The 19,189-nt window shown below is 37.3% G+C and overlaps 1 protein-coding gene across 1 annotated transcript in view; it reads left to right on the forward strand.

Annotated features, from left to right (window-relative positions):
- LOC100893563 (potassium channel subfamily T member 1) overlaps positions 1–19,189 on the forward strand; it is a 73,518-nt gene that overhangs the window by 14,911 nt on the left and 39,418 nt on the right. Inside the window, exons 2-5 of the mRNA XM_030997721.1 lie at positions 1,806–1,885; positions 3,253–3,352; positions 7,004–7,063; positions 10,104–10,142. Coding sequence (XP_030853581.1) covers positions 1,806–1,885; positions 3,253–3,352; positions 7,004–7,063; positions 10,104–10,142 — 279 coding nt within the window. The remainder of the gene's footprint in view (positions 1–1,805; positions 1,886–3,252; positions 3,353–7,003; positions 7,064–10,103; positions 10,143–19,189) is intronic.

The following is a 19,189-nucleotide window of genomic DNA, read 5'->3' on the forward strand; positions in this document are numbered from 1 at the left end:
TGTGAAAGAAACGGGGTGGAACCGACCAGAAAAGGTTGATCATCTAGCATATTAGAATTTGTGTGTATTGCAAGGTTCTGGAATCATCAAAATGATAAGAAACGTGGCCAAGTCTTGGTAAAGTTACAAACACTTGCACAGAAAGATGTATATGGGACTACACGAACACGTGGCGTAAAAAGCCGGCCCCCCGATTTTTACGATGTTACATGCATATTTAGAATATGAAGGCATTTGAAGAGCCATGCTTTTCAGGGAACATGTCTTAACTGATGTTCTTCCACACTTGCATAATAAGAATGAGTAATGCTCACAAATTATTTATCACCTCTTCCCAGAACTCAACCTTCTCTTTAACGTGTACATATTCCCCAAAGTCTTCTTCTTTGTGCATATAAATGCCAAGACCTTGCTCACATAAGCTGCGGGGAAACCGGCGGGTGCGATACACTACTGAGGCAAAGGACATGTAATATGGGCTTCACATTTGATGATGATGATGATCCACAGCACTTGTATGGTGCCTATTTATCTGTTTCAAAAATTCAAAGGCGCCTGTTCCTCCAATAGTTATGGACTACACATTATGTGAATAAACCATTTTTCTTAAGCTACAGTCCCATATACGTCCCGGACCGTCCCGGACCATCCCGGACCCCATCCGGGGTGATCCGGGATTCGGTCCGTGTTGACACCGTGTTGGCACCGGGGTGGTCCTGGATGGTCCTGGATGGTCCTGGATGGTCCTGGGCGGTCCGGGAGTCGACCCCGGATGTTTTTGACGGTCAAAAACTGCCGGGGTGGTCCGGGACGGTCCGGGACAATAGTTTGATCCGGGGTGATCCGTGTAGCCACCGTGCTGGGTCCGGGGTCATCCGTAGTGGCGCCGGGGCGGTCCGTGTTGATCCGTGGCAGTCCGGGAGTGAGTTATTGACCGCCCAGGACCATCCAGGACCATCCAGGACCACCCCGGTGCCAACACGGTGTCAACACGGACCGAATCCCGGATCACCCCGGATGGGGTCCGGGATGGTCCGGGACGGTCCGGGACGTATATGGGACTGTAGCTTAACAGCATCACACTTTTTTGAACAAAACATCCCGGACCATCCCGGATCACCCCAGACCATGGTCCGGGATGGTCCGGAGTGGTCCGTGCTCGTCCGTGCTGGTCCGGCTTTATATGGGACTGGGGCTTTAAACAAATAACTTAATGAACATTATGAATTTCAAGAGTAAAAAGGGTGATTCTGTATAATTTGCTCCATACAAGATGTGAGATATACCTATATATTTCATCCCTGAATGGAATATCTCTACATATGACTACAGGTTAATGGTGGCGATACCAGAGAGCACCATTATCCAATCCTCTTTCAAGATATTCTTAATTTTTGGATGAAATATGTTGAATAAAGACATGTCATACAGTACACATTACACAGAATTACCCTTACCGTAATTGTAATGCTTTATTTTGTTGTCAAATTATTGAAGCATCATATATCTTTGATGGGAATATAATTCATCAAGAAATATTTTTCACTGCTTGTTTTTGGAAGACTTAGTCAAAACACACAGTTAAAGATTTATATTCTTTGCCATGATTTTCCCACCATGTCAAAATAGGGGTCAAAAGCAAAGAGGGGCAATATAACTCATATCATCTTACACAGAGTTAACACCATTCTGGTCCCAGAAAGATGATACCATGATGTGTCGCCCAGCTGGTGTTATATGCTGTGATGCATGAAAGCCTATTTATCATTTGCTTTGACCAGTCCATCGATATTGTATCTTTTCAGAGTACGGGTGGAATTCTTCGTAGATGACAAGTCATTCAAGGAGCGTCTTCAGTTATACTTCATCAAGAACCAACGATCAAGTAAGTTTAAGATAAAATTGAGAATATAGGAATATGACATCACATGCATCTTGATAAGTAGTTAATATTTTGCAGTGATTATGATGGAATATCCTCAACATCTTTCAAGGTTTTGAGGATGTCTGAACAAAAACTTATTTCACATAATTACTTGATGAAATTCCCAATCCCGAAACAGTGTGAACTATTATAACATAATATAGATTGAATGATTCTTTAATTATTTGATTCATAATGCAAAATTCCTTATATTACTGATTTTTCTTTTCTTTCATGGCTTTGCTCTGCTTTTGCATCTTTTTTGTTTTAATCTTTGCTTAATTTCATGACATGAAATCAAAAGTTAACAGCCTTACTTTTTCTTTCCAAATTCATGATGACTTTTGAGTAACAAAATTGCTTTGAACATACATCAAATTGTTTTGCTGCAAAGAAATGTTTGTGTACGCATTTCTTGAAGATATTACTAAAAGTAATGTCACATGCAAACAGAATATGGTAATGGTAATATACCCAGCTTAAAATGCTGCTTTCAAAAGTAACTGCCTAAATTTGTATCCAGAGATTCCAAATTTACATCACATATTACCTTTTCAAACAGTTAACAGTGATATTAATGAATACGATTCAGTCAGTCATGGAAAACCAGAAAAACATCTTGAAAGTGAATTTGAACTATCCAACCATAGGATGATATAATGGTTATGGAGTTCATGTTTCAGGAAAGAAGTGATTTAAAAACATGGAATAAAAGAAGACGATAGTAGACTGTTTTCATGGAAACTATGGTGCCTGAAGTACTTTTTTGAGTGTGGGTAATGGCTCATTGAATTTTGAAGGCTGTTTGTGGATTATAGTCAGGATTAGATTTCGATTATAATTACATAAACTGAACAAATCATGCTTGTTATTGTCTTTCCTTCCTGAAATCTAAGCCTGCCTTTCCTTCTTTTCCATTAAACATGCTATCATGCTTTTTCCTACTTTGTAATAAATCTAGATATTGTTTCTTCTTTTTCTTTATTTGGATAGGTCTACATACCCATTGCAAACCTTTTCTATCAAATATTTTATTCTTTTTTAGTTGTGTGTGACACCTTTATAGATCTCTTAAACTTATAACTTGTTTAACATGATCTCAGTTATTTCCTACAAATCAACTCAAGGGCAATTTTGATATCCCATAAAAATTCATTTGTGGATGACATCATTTTTATTGTCATGTTACATTTAAAGAGGTGCCTGACAAGACTATTGAAGGCTTTAACTTGATCTTTCTTCAATCTCTGAATTCTGTTTCTCCTTTATTTGTTTATTTTTATTATTTTGTATTTTATCATGTATTTTCTTTCTCTTCCTTGTGATAGGTTTACGAATCCGTCTCTTCAACTTCACCATCAAACTCCTATCATGTTTATTGTACGGGATCAGAGCGTCGATGGACGACGATCCCAGGACAGTCAGTTGGTAAGAAAAGTACAATTTCTCTCTCTTTTTTACATGATTTATCATTTTGTGTTTCATAATGGGTCCGTAATGTGCACAATGTATTGTATTTTTGGAGCCAGAGGGCATTAACTCAGTATATGAGTTATTAAGCATCCTTCTTGCTCCAAACAGAGTAGTATTCATCTTTTTTTTTCGCCAGAAGGGCATTAGAAGGGCATTAATCCAATCCAATCCAATCCAAAAGATATTTGATATAGCGCCTTTTCCTTGCAGTTACAAAGTGCTGCACACACGCTCCACAATGTTTAGGCCACTTAAAAACAAAAGTTAGACACTTCTCAGAGATCAGCAAAGTATATGTAGGCTGGTAATAAAGTTATATCTAGCGGAATAGATGTGACTTGAGTAGTTTCTTGAACTGGTCAACAAATGAGGCCGTATGCACAGCAGTAGGTAGCTGGTTCCACAGTTTTGCAGCAACCGATGGAATAGAGAATTCACCAGCACGTTTCTTAGAGAGACACTGAGTGAGCCAGATGGATGATGATGAGCGGGTATTTCGGACTCAAGGACGACAAACCAAGCAGTCAGCTATGTACGGGGGACACCGGTAGTTGAGAGACTTGTAGACCAGTAGTAGGATCTTAAAAGCTATTCTCTGTTGAACAGGCAGCCAATGAAGTTCAAGTCGAAGAGGTTGTATGTGAGTCCGAAGAGGAGCAGAAAAGACAAGCCTTGCCGCTGAGTTAAAGTAATTTAGTTAATGCCCTTCTGAATTTCAACAGATCAAATTGCCTTTTGTGAGCAAGAAGGAAGCTAAAGCCAAATATAACATATTAGTACTTCTCTGATTCTCAGCAGATGGCATATATATTAGCTATTTGAAATATCTCATTCTGAGAACCAGAGTTCCAACTTTTCATCATGTTTTAGTATGGTCGAATGCTTTTAAGAGATTCCATTTTATTGATCTGTACCAAAATCAATGTCCTTTAATAAACTTGAATAAATGCACACAGCATACATGTGTCTTGTACATGCAGCATTATTACATCTCTTGAGAGTTGAGAGCAGCATGCCGCTCTGGCTCTTGCCTTTTATAGCCTACGGTTATAACAGAAACCTATTAAAAATGCCGTGCACATTTTCAGATGATAAATTCCAAAGCCTTCCCTTGTAATTAGTTTATACATCATGTTATGGGCTCGGAACCAGAAGGGTGTAAAAATCTTACACTTCAACAAGAACTTCTGACCTTCTTGCAAGTCAATACCATGCGTATTATTTATAAGACTTTAAAATTCAAGCCACTCTATTTTCATGAAATAAATGTGAGGGTGAAGCCATTCATCAGGCTTGAATATTTAAAAGACACAGCCTCGCCACCAAGAAAGTTCATTAATATTTAATTACACCCATGGCACTGACTCATTTTGTAGAGTAGTTCTGCATGGTCTGGAAGGTACAGTTTTCATGGTTAAATCATTTAATTTCTTTTAAAGGAATAAGATATCTGAAAAAAGGCTTCAAAAGGAGTTCTTGGGTTTTCTTAGAAGCTAACCACCCTTCAAGACTCTTTTAGTCCTTTGAAATAATTACAGGGTGCAACAGTGAAAACTTTGCCTACGATTCTGTTTCTCCACCATGACAGTTTCACTGATTTTTTACTCATCGTTGTGGTCAGGTAGATACGTCACTGGATTGTAGGTCAATAGGTTCAGGGTTCAAATCTCAGCTGGTTCACTTGTGACTTTGGGGTGAGGCATTTATTTACATTTGCCACTCAACCCGGGAGAGAAGTGGTCTGTTGGATATGTCACTGAATCATGGATCAATGATTCAGATGGTTAAGGATTCAAATCCCTGTTGCATCACTCTTAATTCATCATTAATCTACATTTGCCACTCTCAACCCAAGAGGAAAATGGAGGCCTGGTAGGATACTGGAATATTTTGTGATTACTCTATTCTATCTAAAAACAGTAGTAGGGTAGAAATGCTCCCTATAAATTGGAGATAGTGCACAAATTGTATGTATTTTGATGAATCTAATGATTATTGTCATTTAAACCGTTGCCGACTGGAACCGGGTGACTCCTGTTTTAAAGCTTATAGGGAAAGAGATAGTGCAGTTGTAAATGGGTTTACGGGAAGAAATGTTGATTTTCATTAATGTGAGGACCAGGCCTATACAAACCTATATGGTATCATTCTGGGTAGGGGAAAAGCATATTTCGAAGATGTCATGAAATTGTCATTGACGTTGCATCATCATTTTTATGAAATAACCATCATGCAATTACATTATCCTGATTGATGAGATTTGAATTTCACTATATAATATGAAGGTCTGTTCTAGATTAATAACGAGCAGAAATTTATCGTCCCTGAGTTAATTGAAGATTAGCGTCTAAAGCTGCTCCATGTCTTTGATAATGGCACCTAATTAGTAATGCAAGGTTGCCACTCGGCACTGGGAAAGATTGATAGCATAAACACCCAAATCAAATGAAAAATTCAACCTCTTGGAATAATTTATCCTCACCTGAGAACCAGTAGGGTGTTAAGTCTGTGTCAAATATTATGAGTTAATGCCCTTCTGGCTCTCTCAGTAGACGGTATGAAAAACGAGAGATGATTGAAGCCTGAACAATATGAAAAATTATGCCCGTAGGAATATTAGATGAAAAATTGAAGGCGATTGGATCTCGAGGGAGCGGCGGTCATCTCAAAGGAGCTATGGTCAGCAAAGGTCACTCATACGGACGATTGCCTCAATTCTATAGTGATCAATCTTTGAGAGGGATTTAATAAAGGCTAAATGATTTGCCTGTTATTCCTCAAATTGGCAACAGTAATCATTTTCGTCCACTGCTATATTACTATGTCATGCATCAACAATTACATGAATAACATTGTAATTGAAATTTAAAATTTTGATTAATTTCAATTGAAAACCTTTGCAGCAGTTTTTCTCCTGTCAAAGTTATAATACAGTCAAACCTGTCTATAGCGACCGCCCAAGGTAAACACAAAAAGTGGCCTTTGTAGACAGGTTCCTTTACTACATGTTTCAATGAGAAACCATTTTCAAGGGAAACAAAAAATGCGGTCCTTGTAGACAGGTGGTCTTTGTAGACAGGTGGTCACTAAAGCAGGTTTGACTCATTTAACCCAATGGCTGCTGAATTCTCTCATTATGATAGGCTGCATGAACACAGGGACCACTTGATTCCCATAGTCAAGGTGTTAACATACATGTTCTTGCAATATAAGTATGTGCTTCCAAAGTGCATTGATTATTATTTCTGTCCTGTGCTGTCCAAGAATAAAGAAATGTAGCCGGAAAGTAACATTACAAATGTCATTTCCCATGTTATTTGTTCTAATCTAAGCTTTCGTATGGCTTTTAATTTACCACAGTAAAGCAATGTATCTACATTTATTTGCTTAGTTCTCTAGATAAAGCAGACCATCAAGAATACGAAAATACTTGATTGAATCATTGCTTATACTGAATACTTTGATGTTCAGAATATATGGGATAAAATACCTTGGACTTATCCCAACCCTTCAAGTTAAAAAATGTTTTTTACCCGAAACATACACATTTATAATGGGGTGCAGTTGTCTTACAGTTTCACACTAACTTTCTTTGTTCATTTTCAGCTATGGCTGCGATCCTCGGTTACGACCAAACGACACAGACTTGGAGACGTGCAGTATGAGGTAAGCTTCTGGTCAAAACGATTTCCATTCTCTCTCAACTTTCATGTTCATGCAGGACCATTGTAGTTTTAGTTTAAAATTGCTAATTCTCAACGTTTCAAACAACTACCCCCTCACATTGACATTGGTTCACACTGAATCAAAACGAGTGCTTGAGGTTCTAAACTACGGAACAGGAAGGCAGTCAATGTAACTTGAGGCTGGCCAAACCTCAAAGTCAACTGTTTCCACACCACATGGCACATAATATCGTTTTGAAAAAGGACACCCACTGCCTTTAGATTTTGAATAACTATAACATAGCTCATGGGTTCAAACTTCAAGTAACCTCAAAGTTTTAAAACCACAAGCCAAACTTACATTAAGTTTACCAATTCTCGTGCAAACCTAGCTTGCTGTCCCCCGGCCAGCTCAGGTAATTGTAGGAAGTAATCCTTTTGTAAGAGCCTACTGGAAGAACTAAATCCTCAAAGTTTAAAACCACAAGCTAAACTAAAGTTTACAGACTCTCATGGGAACCTAGCTTCATTCCCATTGCCCCCAGCCAGATCAGGTAAATGTAGAAAGTAATTCTTTGGAAGAGCCGACTGGGAAAACTAAACCCTTTTGTCAACAAGTTACTGTCTACCTGGACATGGAGAGCTTTGAAGTCAGAAATGATGGCATTTCAAATCCAAAATTCATTATGCTGATTGATTTCTAAAATAAACATTGAAATATTAGCTGATCTTTTATTTCTTTATGGCTCCTGTGATCTGTATCATAAATTGGAATGGACGGTAATATATATATACTAGCAGGACCCGTGGAAAATCCACGGGATTCTAGGGGAGGGGGCCAAATAGATAGATAGATAGAGGCCTATGTGCTATCCAAAAAAAATTTAGATTATCTTTATATAGAGAATTTTTATAATATATGCTGTTTGACCATGAATGGCGCATCGTAAAACAAACTATGTCAGATAGGATCTCGATAATTTCTATTTATTTGCATTATTATTGTTGTGATTTCAATGTAGTTTCATGAAAAGACTACATATGCAGAGGCTTGGATTATGATTATGTTGGCATTGTTCACAAAATATGTATAATTATTTTCAAAGTAAAGATTTTACGCGAAAAATCGGACGGTTTGTGCACAAATTGACTCGACTGTGTGTGGGACTGCATGTGAGCGTAGAATCCAGTGAAAGATTTTTTTTTTCGGAGACTCGATCTATATCAAATTTTGGGAAAAATTTTGGGGGCTACTTTTTTTATCTTTCGGGGGCTAATTTTTCTTGGGCTAATTTTTCATTAATTCATTTAAAGATGCAGTTTGTTTAGTTAAGTAGCGTAGTGTTACGTAAAAAAAAGGCGTACTTTCTGCGTCAAGTTTCTACGCCGAATTAAGTACGCGAATTTTGTTAAACATATTAAATTGTTTGCGTCCATCTTGCGTACTTGTTTGCGTCCCTCAGGGTATAGTAACGTAGGCCAGCGTACTCTTAGCTCAGCGTAGTTGGTACGCAACTCAACTATGGACCCCACGCCAATTAGTGATCGACCTGTCAGTGTCACAAATAAGGCATTAAAAATATGCTCATCTGACCGTAATTAAATGCCTAAAACCCCTGAGCTTTCGGGGGTTCAGCCCTTTGTACCCGTGGACACCACGCCTGCACTCAAATGGCTTTGAGTTACCTGACCCCCCCCCCCCCCCATACTTTAAAAATTGATTTGATGCAAGAACTGTATCATACTAAAAGTATTATCATGTTTTTAAACGACCATGACGACCGTCTGATTTTCTTGTGAAAACTTTACTTTGAAAAATGATTATTGATATTCAGTATACAACTATACATTGCCAGAATAATCACAATCCAAGCCCAGGTTTCATACATCTATTCACGAAACTATATTGAAATCGGGGCAATAATAGCAATTTCAAAGTGTTGTTTAGACTCTCCTCACACCCACGGACAGACCTGGCTACTCCGGTCACCGCTACTCCATGCTCACACACTCAGCTCCGACAGCACCGCCGACAGCGGCGCTCAGCTGCCGTGGCAATACACTGTGGACTCAAGGCAGTTTGCAACTGAACTGTCACGTGAAGGCATACTATCACAGATCTTTTTGCGCTATTCTTGATGTGATTTCGATGTAGTTTTCATGAAAAGACCAATAAAACAGAACCTTGGACATATGATTATGTTGGCATAGATCACAGAATTTGTATAATTATTTTCAGAGTAAAGATTTTACGTGAAAATAGGTCCATGGTTTGCGCCAGTTGTCGCAATCGCCTCGACTCGAATCGACTGTAGTGTGTGCATGTGTGTGACCTGAGAGCGTGTAATACACGTACTACAAAGCATATCCTATAGAAAGACGCATAACACGGGTAAGCTCAACCCGTTGAGCGTACATATTGGCTACATCCCATCACCTGGGTGAGTCGTCTGTTGATGTGTATTTCTCTTACATGCTACAAAGCGAATCCTATAGCAAGAGGCCTTACTCGGGATATGCCGCAACCTTTACAATGAGACTTGCTACACCCGTTGACGCGAGTGGATTCTCGTCCATTGTGTATCTCTTTGATAATTAGACAGAGGGCGGGTGCACGCCTTGCCGACTCGCTCTCGCGGGTTCGTCGCCTCCTCGCAATCCGCGACGCCCGCCGTGCTCTCGTCCGCCCGTCCTCCCCGGCCGCCCCGAAACCGCGTTTAACGGCATGGACGTCAATCGCGGGGTCGACGTGGCACGCGGGTTACGGGAGACAGGCCTAGTGGAATTGTACCGCCCTCCCCGCGCCACGGCGGAGGCGGGCGGGGTCGGGGAAAGACGTTTTTGAGGAACCGTTTTGGCCCGTGTTGGACCCCCCGCGGCGATTTTGCGTATTAGTAATATAGATAGTCGTTTGGAAGACAGAAGAAGTTAACTTTTTCAGTTATAACAATCAAAAGCGAAGAGGGTATTGTAGAACATATTTATAATTAGATGCTTTTTTTTCAGTATAAAAATATTCATTTTTTTCCTTATATTTTCAGCAGCTTGTCACCAGCAGAAAAGTCAGTGGCAATCGATTGGTAAGTTGTATATAATTCTTCTCCGGAATATTTCATTTATTTTGTGCTCTGTAATCTTCCTTTAAATAGTAAAGCCTATCTGCACTAGTTTGGCCAGGAGGGATTAGACCTCCCTGCATGGTCACTGACCGGTGGTTATCTCATCAAATCAGCTCTCAATTAACGTAAAAAAAGATCACCGATTAGGCATCACTGGCTATATAGAGGGCTCAAGTAGCTATAAGTAGTGCAGTGGGGCATTATTAAAGATACAGTTCATTCACTTCTATACCCCTTTTTGAGAAAGCAAAAAAGAGAGAAAGACATATCATCTTGCCTTTTTTTGAAAGAGGCACATCGTTTTTCCTCTTGGCAGTTTGTCTATCTAGGTTGAGTTTCAGATGGCCGATTTTCTCGGGAAATTAGGTCATGAAATTTAACAGGTTTGCTCATCTCCTATAGATATGGGAATACGCTACTGTCACACTTCTTGTAGGTTTCACTGTGGATTTGAGGCGTACATGTGATTTCAGAAAATTCATTTTTTTTGTGTGTGCCAGTTGGCTGTCAGATAATGTAATCTATATAAAAGACCACTGGTATTTACCTCATGAAATCAATAGCACAAAGTATAATTCATATAGATGATACGTGTACATGTATTTGTCTTAGAAACATGTATTCTTTTATACTCTATTATTTTCACAAAGATATTTCAAAGATAGCTTTTTATATTTGCACATGTCATTATGGACAGACCATGGGCTCCTCCTTTTCTGTCAAACCACATTGTTACCAGATGCTTTTAGAGGAAGTATAAAATCAATATTCAAACGTGATAATGTCAAATTTACAACTTTTATTTCACTGGTAGCACCAACTTTGTACATAGTGCATTCCAGAGGTGTCTTTTGATGCTACTTCATTGCGCTTAGTTATGAATGCTCTTTTGGTCGACTGATTAATCCAAGGACTTAAGCTTGTCAAGTAGAGATGAATGTATGATAAATGCTTTTCATTCTCTACATTTTATAACTTTAGCTTGTCAAATACAGATGAATGTACGATAAATGGTTTTCATTCAATACATTTTATAACTTTAGCTTGTCAAGTAGAGATGAATTTATGATAAATGATTTTCATTCTCTACATTTTATAACTTTAGCTTGTCAAGTAGAGATGAATGTATGATAAATGACTTTCATTCAATACATTTTATAACTTTAGCTTGTCAAGTAGAGATGAATTTATGATGAATTGTTTTCATTCTCCACATTTTATAACTTTAGCTTGTCAAGTAGAGATGAATGTATGATAAATGACTTTCATTCAATACATTTTATAACTTTAGCTTGTCAAGTAGAGATGAATTTACGATAAATGGTTTTCATTCTCCACATTTTATAACTTTAGCTTGTAAAATAGAGATAAATGTATGATAAATGATTTTCATTCTCAACATTTTATAACTTTAGCTTGTCAAATAGAGATGAATTTATGATAAATGATTTTCATTCTCTACATTTTATAACTTTAGCTTGTCAAGTAGAGATGAATTTATGATGAATTGTTTTCATTCTCCACATTCTATAACACTCTCCAGACTCTCAATAGATATGATCATCGGCTGAGAGTCAAAAGGATGTTATTGAATAGCACTCAAACTCAATATAGTGCCCTTCTAACACTAAGCTAACTGCATTATCTAAAATTTGCTTTTTCTGTGGCGACATTCCCATTCACATATTTTTGATTATATGTGTAACTTATCAGCACAACATACATACTCCTGTCATGTTTTTTTGCACTGTAGGGGTTCTTTGAATGGGATAAATTATCTGCTTTGAGCCAGTTAATATTTAAAGGTCAATCCAACCCATGTAATAAGTTCATTTGTATGAAAAAAGGAAAATAAGATAAAAAGAATGGCAAAGTTTGAAACAAATCGGACTAATAATAAGAAAGTTAAGAATGTTTGAAATATGAGATCACTAAGTTTATTGTGAATATCAAATTGGCAGTTTGATCAATGGATTGTGACATAGTAAGCAAATAACTACCGTTGGTGAAGGTGATGGGACAAACTATCACTTCCGAGGCGATCTGGATGTAGCTATCTTTCCGAAGCGAAGCTGAGGAAATATAGCGTATACATTCTGATCGACGAGGAAGTGATAGTTTGCCATCACCTGAAACCAAAAGGTGATTATTTGCTTTATATTCCATGCACATCTAAAACAATTTAACTACAAAATTCCTGATTTCATTCAAACTTTTACCAGTCTACTTATCTGATTTTTTGCTTTCCTCTAGAGTAGCTTGCTATGGAGGTTAAATTTCCCTTTAACCCTGCATTATCATATTGAATTTTAGTTAATGCCCTCCTGGCTTTTGGCAGACACTTTACTGATTTCTAGACAATCATATCAATCAAATTTTTAAATTGAATTCAAAAGCAACGCTGCCCTGTATACAGTAGTATCCTAGTAGTACTAAATTGATATTCAGCATGTTAAAATAGACAAAATAGGGTTAATATTAAATTTGTGTTACAGTTAACCAAAACTACTTCATGCGAATTTAAGATAGTCTTTAAACTTGAAGTATGGATTAGACCCAGTTGCAATTTCCGTCAGTGCTTGTTACGTGGTTAAAAATTGAAAATTCCAAAACGATGTCATGCCTAAGATTCAAGGATCCAAGTAATCTGATCTCCTGGTTTCAGGCTTTACAGAATAATTTCAAGAAATTGCCTTCAGCCACTCCTAACCAGATGATTAGAGCTTACCGGTACTACATATTCTTTTTGAAAACATGGTTTTTAAATAATAATTTTCCGAGACATGTCAATTTGAAAATGGCTAGAGGGATGATATAGGATATCACATGATCTATCGAGTAAAGTATGTCATCACATGCAGACAAACTAGCAAAGACAGCTGAGGGGTGGTGATTAATGGACTCTGATGTGCTTTTATTAGGTATCAACATGGCTCAGAATTAATGGTTGCCTGGCTGCTTTTGACATCCTGATGTCTTGGAAGGAAGCCTTAAATCTACTATAATCTATAATTATTAGTTTTTCAGTTGCGGTTCCGATTCCGCTGCCGGCATAGCTAATTCGCCTATAGTTGTCAACTATATAATTCATGCCTTTATGAACCAGATGATAACTATAACCTCACAGAATAGAAATCTTTTTTGTTGTTTAGAGCCAGAAAGGCATTCATTCTGTGTTAAAGAGAGAGAGAGAGGGAGAGAGAGAGAAAAAGAGAGAGAGAGGGAGGGAGAGAGAGAGAGAAAGAGAGAAAAAAGAGAGAGAGAGAGAGAGGGAGAGAGAGAGAGAAAGAGAGATTGCAATTTGGACAACTACGTAGTTGACAAAACTCTCTCTCTCTCTTTCTCTCTCTGTCTCTTTAACACAGAATGAATGACCCAATATGTACCTAAAACAAACCTCAGGTCTTCCCAAAAGTCTCTCCTTACCGGCCCTCAAAGAAATACAAATCTTTATGGGTCATGCTCTTTTCAGGTTGCATCAGCAGAACATTAGAATAAATTGCCATAATATTTTGTTCTTCTTCATTACAGCGCATAGGGACTTATTTGTGATAATGCACTATATTTGTGTGGTATATCATTAACTTACGAAAGATGGCTTACCCTGTTACATCAGGGGGTGTTTCACAAAGATCATGAGTTGAATTTAACTCTAAGTTGGACTTAAAATTATGGAGAGCCATTTGTAGCCTTAGAATAAAATATATTCAAAAATTAAAATATTGAAGTATTTTAGACTTTTTATAAATTCCACATGAAAAATATGAAATCTCCTTGATTATAGGAAATATGAATGATTTGAATCAACATTTTATGCCTTTTAAAATAACTTTTACAAAATGTTTTCATTGATGCTAACAGATTTCCATAATTGTAAAGTCCAACTTAGAGATAACTTCAACTTAGGATCTTTGTGAAACACCCCCCTGATGTGCTGTGTTCATATCTTGCTTAGATAGTACACTTATCTCTGTTTGTCCAGCATGAGGATGCAAATATTTGTCAGAGCCTTGTGACACCAGCTTCGATGTAACAAAGCACCTTGATCTATTTTATGTGTTTTCTGTTTCAAAACTTTTCTGTTTTTGTTTTAATTGTATATTTTATGGAAAATCTGTCTCAGAGCTGAAAATCCAATTGTAAATTTTGTTTACAGATATTTTTTTAAATACATATCGGTATACAAGGAGTTGTACTAACAAATGATATATGTCATGTGGAATGAATAATCTTCATAGTTTATATTCTAAGCCTCAAAATAAAGCTCATGTAACATAAATATCACATATATCTAGTAATGTATTTTCTCATTAGATTTAAAGGAATAGCTAGAAGATTTGAAAAGAAACACTTGCTAAGTTGCTAGTGCATTATTTCTCTGAAGATTATGCTTCAAGTTTAAGTTCAAGTCCAAGTTCGTTTATTTACACTCATCATTAAAAATACAAGAACATATACAATTAAATACAGAATAATCACACATAAAATAGCATACATTCAACAAACAAAAAACAAACAAAAAATATATATAAAAATATATATAACATAATGGGAGTGAAGTGATGTTCAACTTGTCATAAGTAAACATGCTAAACTCATTATATCAGAAAAGGTAAGATTCAGAGTAGAGAATTACATCAAATCTTGTATCTAAGTAGTACAGTGTTCTTACATGAGATATGCCTGCATATTACAACCATTACTTACCAGTGAGGTGAAGATTTAAACTGGACAATTAGAACGCAATACAACATATCTCGAGAATGCACCACATGAGAGGGATTGCCTTATCGAATGCGATCAAACGCTTGACTGCTTATCCGCATTATATTGCCATGCCATATGGTTGCATGCTTGCTCAGCGCTGTCCACACGAGTTGATATTTTGAGTTTAATGTTTGCATTGGAAAAGCTCAGTCTAAACACAAATGATGTACAGTGGTAACAGACCTACTGATGCGATGCATGTGGAGATATATTAGAGGGAGGAATATTCATTGCTCTTAACATCTGATATTTCCATCATCCTGTTAATGTAGGTTGCAAGTACTGTTATAACTATATTTTGGTTGTTAACAAGCCAATTTAAGAGCTTAAAGTTTCTCTGTTATAGCTATATCTTTTGGCTGTTAGAAATAATGGATGTGAGCTTGCATATTTTCCTCATTACTGGCTTCATAGTCTTATAAACGAGGCCTTTATTAGGTATTTCATTGAAAAAACAGGGACAAACTTTTTTTCTTTTTTTTTCTTTTAAAATAAAATTTAGCATGAGTCAGCACAGTGGCACCAAGAAGACTGGTAGCATACCCCTTCTCAGAACCCCTTTCTTGATACGCTCAAGCACCCATTTCCTCTTGGGTGATTTGAAGACGTAAGGACATGCCCTCCAGCATTTCCAGGGTAGCAAAGAATCAAATCTAATTTGACAGAAAATGCTCTACTGAAAACACTAACAGTTAGTCACATTAACCTTCAGGCTATGTGGTTTGTGCAGTAGCTGTGAGAAGGCGTGTTAGTGTTGGCATAGGTAATGAGAGGTCCTGTATTAAAGACAGTCGTGCTTGCAATATTAGGGCAGAATATCCTTCCATGTTCTAATTTCTAGCAACAAGTGAAAGCATGACTAGAGATATTACCTGTTCTTTATGTCTTATTCCGATTTATTCAACCATTTATTTATTTAAATAACATTTCTTTAACAGAAGAATAACAAAATTAAATTTTATGCGATTTATCTTGACTTGTGGAAATTGACATTTTAACCTTTTTGAAAGTTGAATAGAGTAGACACTCCCTTATTATTTATTAGCATATTAATGGGCATTGAAAATGGGCTCATAATATGAAACTTGTTCTAATATATTACATTCTGAGAGGAGATAATAACCCTATCATTCTCTGTATTATGAACTTAATCTCATGAATACTTAAAAGCCACCAGAGAAGCTGTCATGCAACAGTGTCATTTTAAAGATATTGTTCTCTATTAAGAAATGTCACATCTCAAATGTTGGGCTTTAAAAAAATATAGTTTAGAGGGTAATTTCCCTCCAGAGATACATGTATAGTACATTTATTCACACTAGCTTTCAGGCTGTGTGGTTTTTGCATCATGTGATGACTGTGAGAAAGCTTGTTAGTGTTAGCATAGGTTACGGGAGGCCCCATCAGATAGACCAGATGGACAGAACATCAGTGGAAAATGTTCTTCCACTTTTGCAACAAGTGCATGTATATAGAGCTTGATGATGTTAGGACAGGTTCTTTTCTGCCTTATGTGTATGGATGCCTGTATACAGAACCAATATTCATCAAACAATTGAATAATTCACTTTGTTTGAAACATGATGAATTTGGGGAAACGATAGCAAAGACTTGAATAATCAAAATAACAAAATTTGACCAGCCTTGTCCATCCATCACCTTTCAAAGCGTGCAATCATTTCAATGGCATATTACACAATCCAGACATTTGGGACACACTATAGGGTAGTGCAATCAATTTCCGTTGTTGATTTTCTCCAAAGTCTTTGCGATAGTGTATTGACCAGTAGCGGGAGCGGTTATTACATTTTTGATATCGGAGGGGGCTCTCTTTATTTTTTGATGAGCTTTTTTTTAGATGTTCATCAACTGAAAAAGCAAATCGGATACATGGTATCAAGATTGTGCGCCAACCTTCAGAATGCTCATTAGTGATGTTATGGGAAGCCTCATCAGACAGACCTGGCTGAGGAGGACGTTGGATGATTAAAGAAGACATTCTAGAAGCAACAAGTAAATACATGACGAGGCAGGGATGCATGTCTTAGATTGGGGCCTTACCTGATGTCTGTGTTCTAATTAACCCAATGATCACTGCATTCTCCCATCTCTGTAGGCTTAATACAGGATCACCTGTTACCCATGGGCAAAGGATTAACAGAACAGTAAAACTCTCACAGAGAAAGATATGCTCAACAAGTACTGCCTTACTATCAATGGTTACACACTTTCATTTAATTTATATCGTCATTAAATACATCATCAATAAATAAATATAGGTTGTCTTATAGCAGGCCTTCTCAACTAGTTTATTAGAAGTGCCAAAACAAAAAGAATTTGTAGTTGAAGTGCCACCCTATATGTTTGACTGTGCTGCGAGGGAGCGTAGCGACCAAGCCGTAAATGGAAGGGGTCGAGGGGCAAATCCCGAACTGGGGGGTAGCAGAGGGCGGAGCCCTCTGAGGCTGGTTGGTTTTGGGGCTTTCTAAAGACCCAAATGGGGCATTTTTAACACCATTTCATTCCACAATATAATCAATCCTAATTTCATATTGATGTGAAAAAATTAGTACAATTCCTGGGTACAATTACACTGGAGGTAAATTTATATGTAGTTTTTTAGGTGCAATAAACACAAGAAATGTCAAAATAAAGTGAAAATCTAACAAACAAAAACAAGATGTTTCAAGAGATTGGCAATGTTAAAATTGGTAGCCCATCGTAAGCTAACTAGATCTAGTAACTGTTGTTTTAGAGTCATATAAAATGGTAAAAAACGATAAATTCCCCCTTTCTTCCTGTTTGTTAAGCAGGTATTTTGGGCTCAAATTCGATTGCAACTTCTTGATTTAGCCGAGTATTTAATAGTAAAATATATAATTTCTTTCTCTCTTTCTTTTTTTTTTTTTTTTTTTTTGTTGTCGTTGCAACAGTCGCGCGCCACTCCGACTGACCGCAAGCGCCACAAGTGGCGCGCGCGCCGCCAGTTGAGAAGGCCTGTCTGATAGTAACACACAATTTCATTAATGACCGGTATATATTTACTGATAAATACACATTTTCAGTGAAAACCTACCCATTCAATGAATACACATTTTCTTTACTAACATATTTTCAGTATATATTTTTCCAATGAATATGTTATTTTGATATATTTATATTCAATAAATGTTTTCAATTCATGCTTTCTTTCATGAAGTACATTTATATATCAAATACATACTGTCAATTTCACTTTAGCTCAGCAGGGATAAAACATTACTCAACCCTCTATTTATTTTCGAGCTATGTTTATTTTCTGGACAAGAATTGTGCACACACTGACTTCTCCACCGTGCACTTCAATGATAATTGGATACCCTTCCTGCCGACCCATTACCATGGCAACCAGAGAACGTAGTTGCGATGGATGGATGGATGCGGAGAGGAAAGGGTGGTGACACTATTTTTCAACATGCCCTCTTAGGCCTGATAACACTTGAAACAAACAGAGAACATTTGATCCGGGAATTCATTCAGTATAGATAAATGAAGGATTTTCCAGTTGAGACTTGTTGACATTTCAGAGAGAAAGCTGTCTATAAGTGTTTAGGGAAATAAGAAAACATTAAAAAACAGTAAGATGAAAAGAGGATGATAATGTCATGGCTATTTCCGGCTATGGTGAGGAAGTGAAAACAGTTTAGTTTCATCTTGAGTGCTTGTTGTGTTCTTATCTTTTTCACACCTTGAGTATTGAGTTAAGCCTTTAGTAACTGGAATGCATATGAAGGAAGGTATCTTATAGCTTGTTTCGACATGAAGAAATATGTACGTAAATCGTATAAGTAAATGTACAGGGTTCTTGTTAATAGCCGGCAACCGGCTATTTTTTCCGGCTGTAACGGCAATCGTAGCCGGCTGTAAGCCTCTCCAAAAAAAAAAAATAATAATACAAAAATCACATCATATTCGGTCAAGTCGCTATCTCAAACCCTGCTGGTCTTCAGACTGTCGGGCTGAGCATTCCCAGCCCCGGACTTGTCTATGGCACAAATTGGGTCATCCTGATAAACAGAGACCACTAATAAACAACATAAAACATGTCTTATTATTCCTCATCTGAACTTGATATCATGATTAACCTTGCAAAGTTACTCTGTGAAGATAGCTGATCTGTGACGTGTTTATATATGCCTTTGCAATGCAATGTTTGCACATGGTCAGGGAGAGAGCTCCCTGCATGTATCATTGCCATATGA

The sequence above is a fragment of the Strongylocentrotus purpuratus genome, unplaced genomic scaffold (assembly GCF_000002235.5).
Source record: "Strongylocentrotus purpuratus isolate Spur 01 unplaced genomic scaffold, Spur_5.0 spur5_scaffold_4, whole genome shotgun sequence".
NCBI classification, from domain to species: domain Eukaryota; kingdom Metazoa; phylum Echinodermata; class Echinoidea; order Camarodonta; family Strongylocentrotidae; genus Strongylocentrotus; species Strongylocentrotus purpuratus.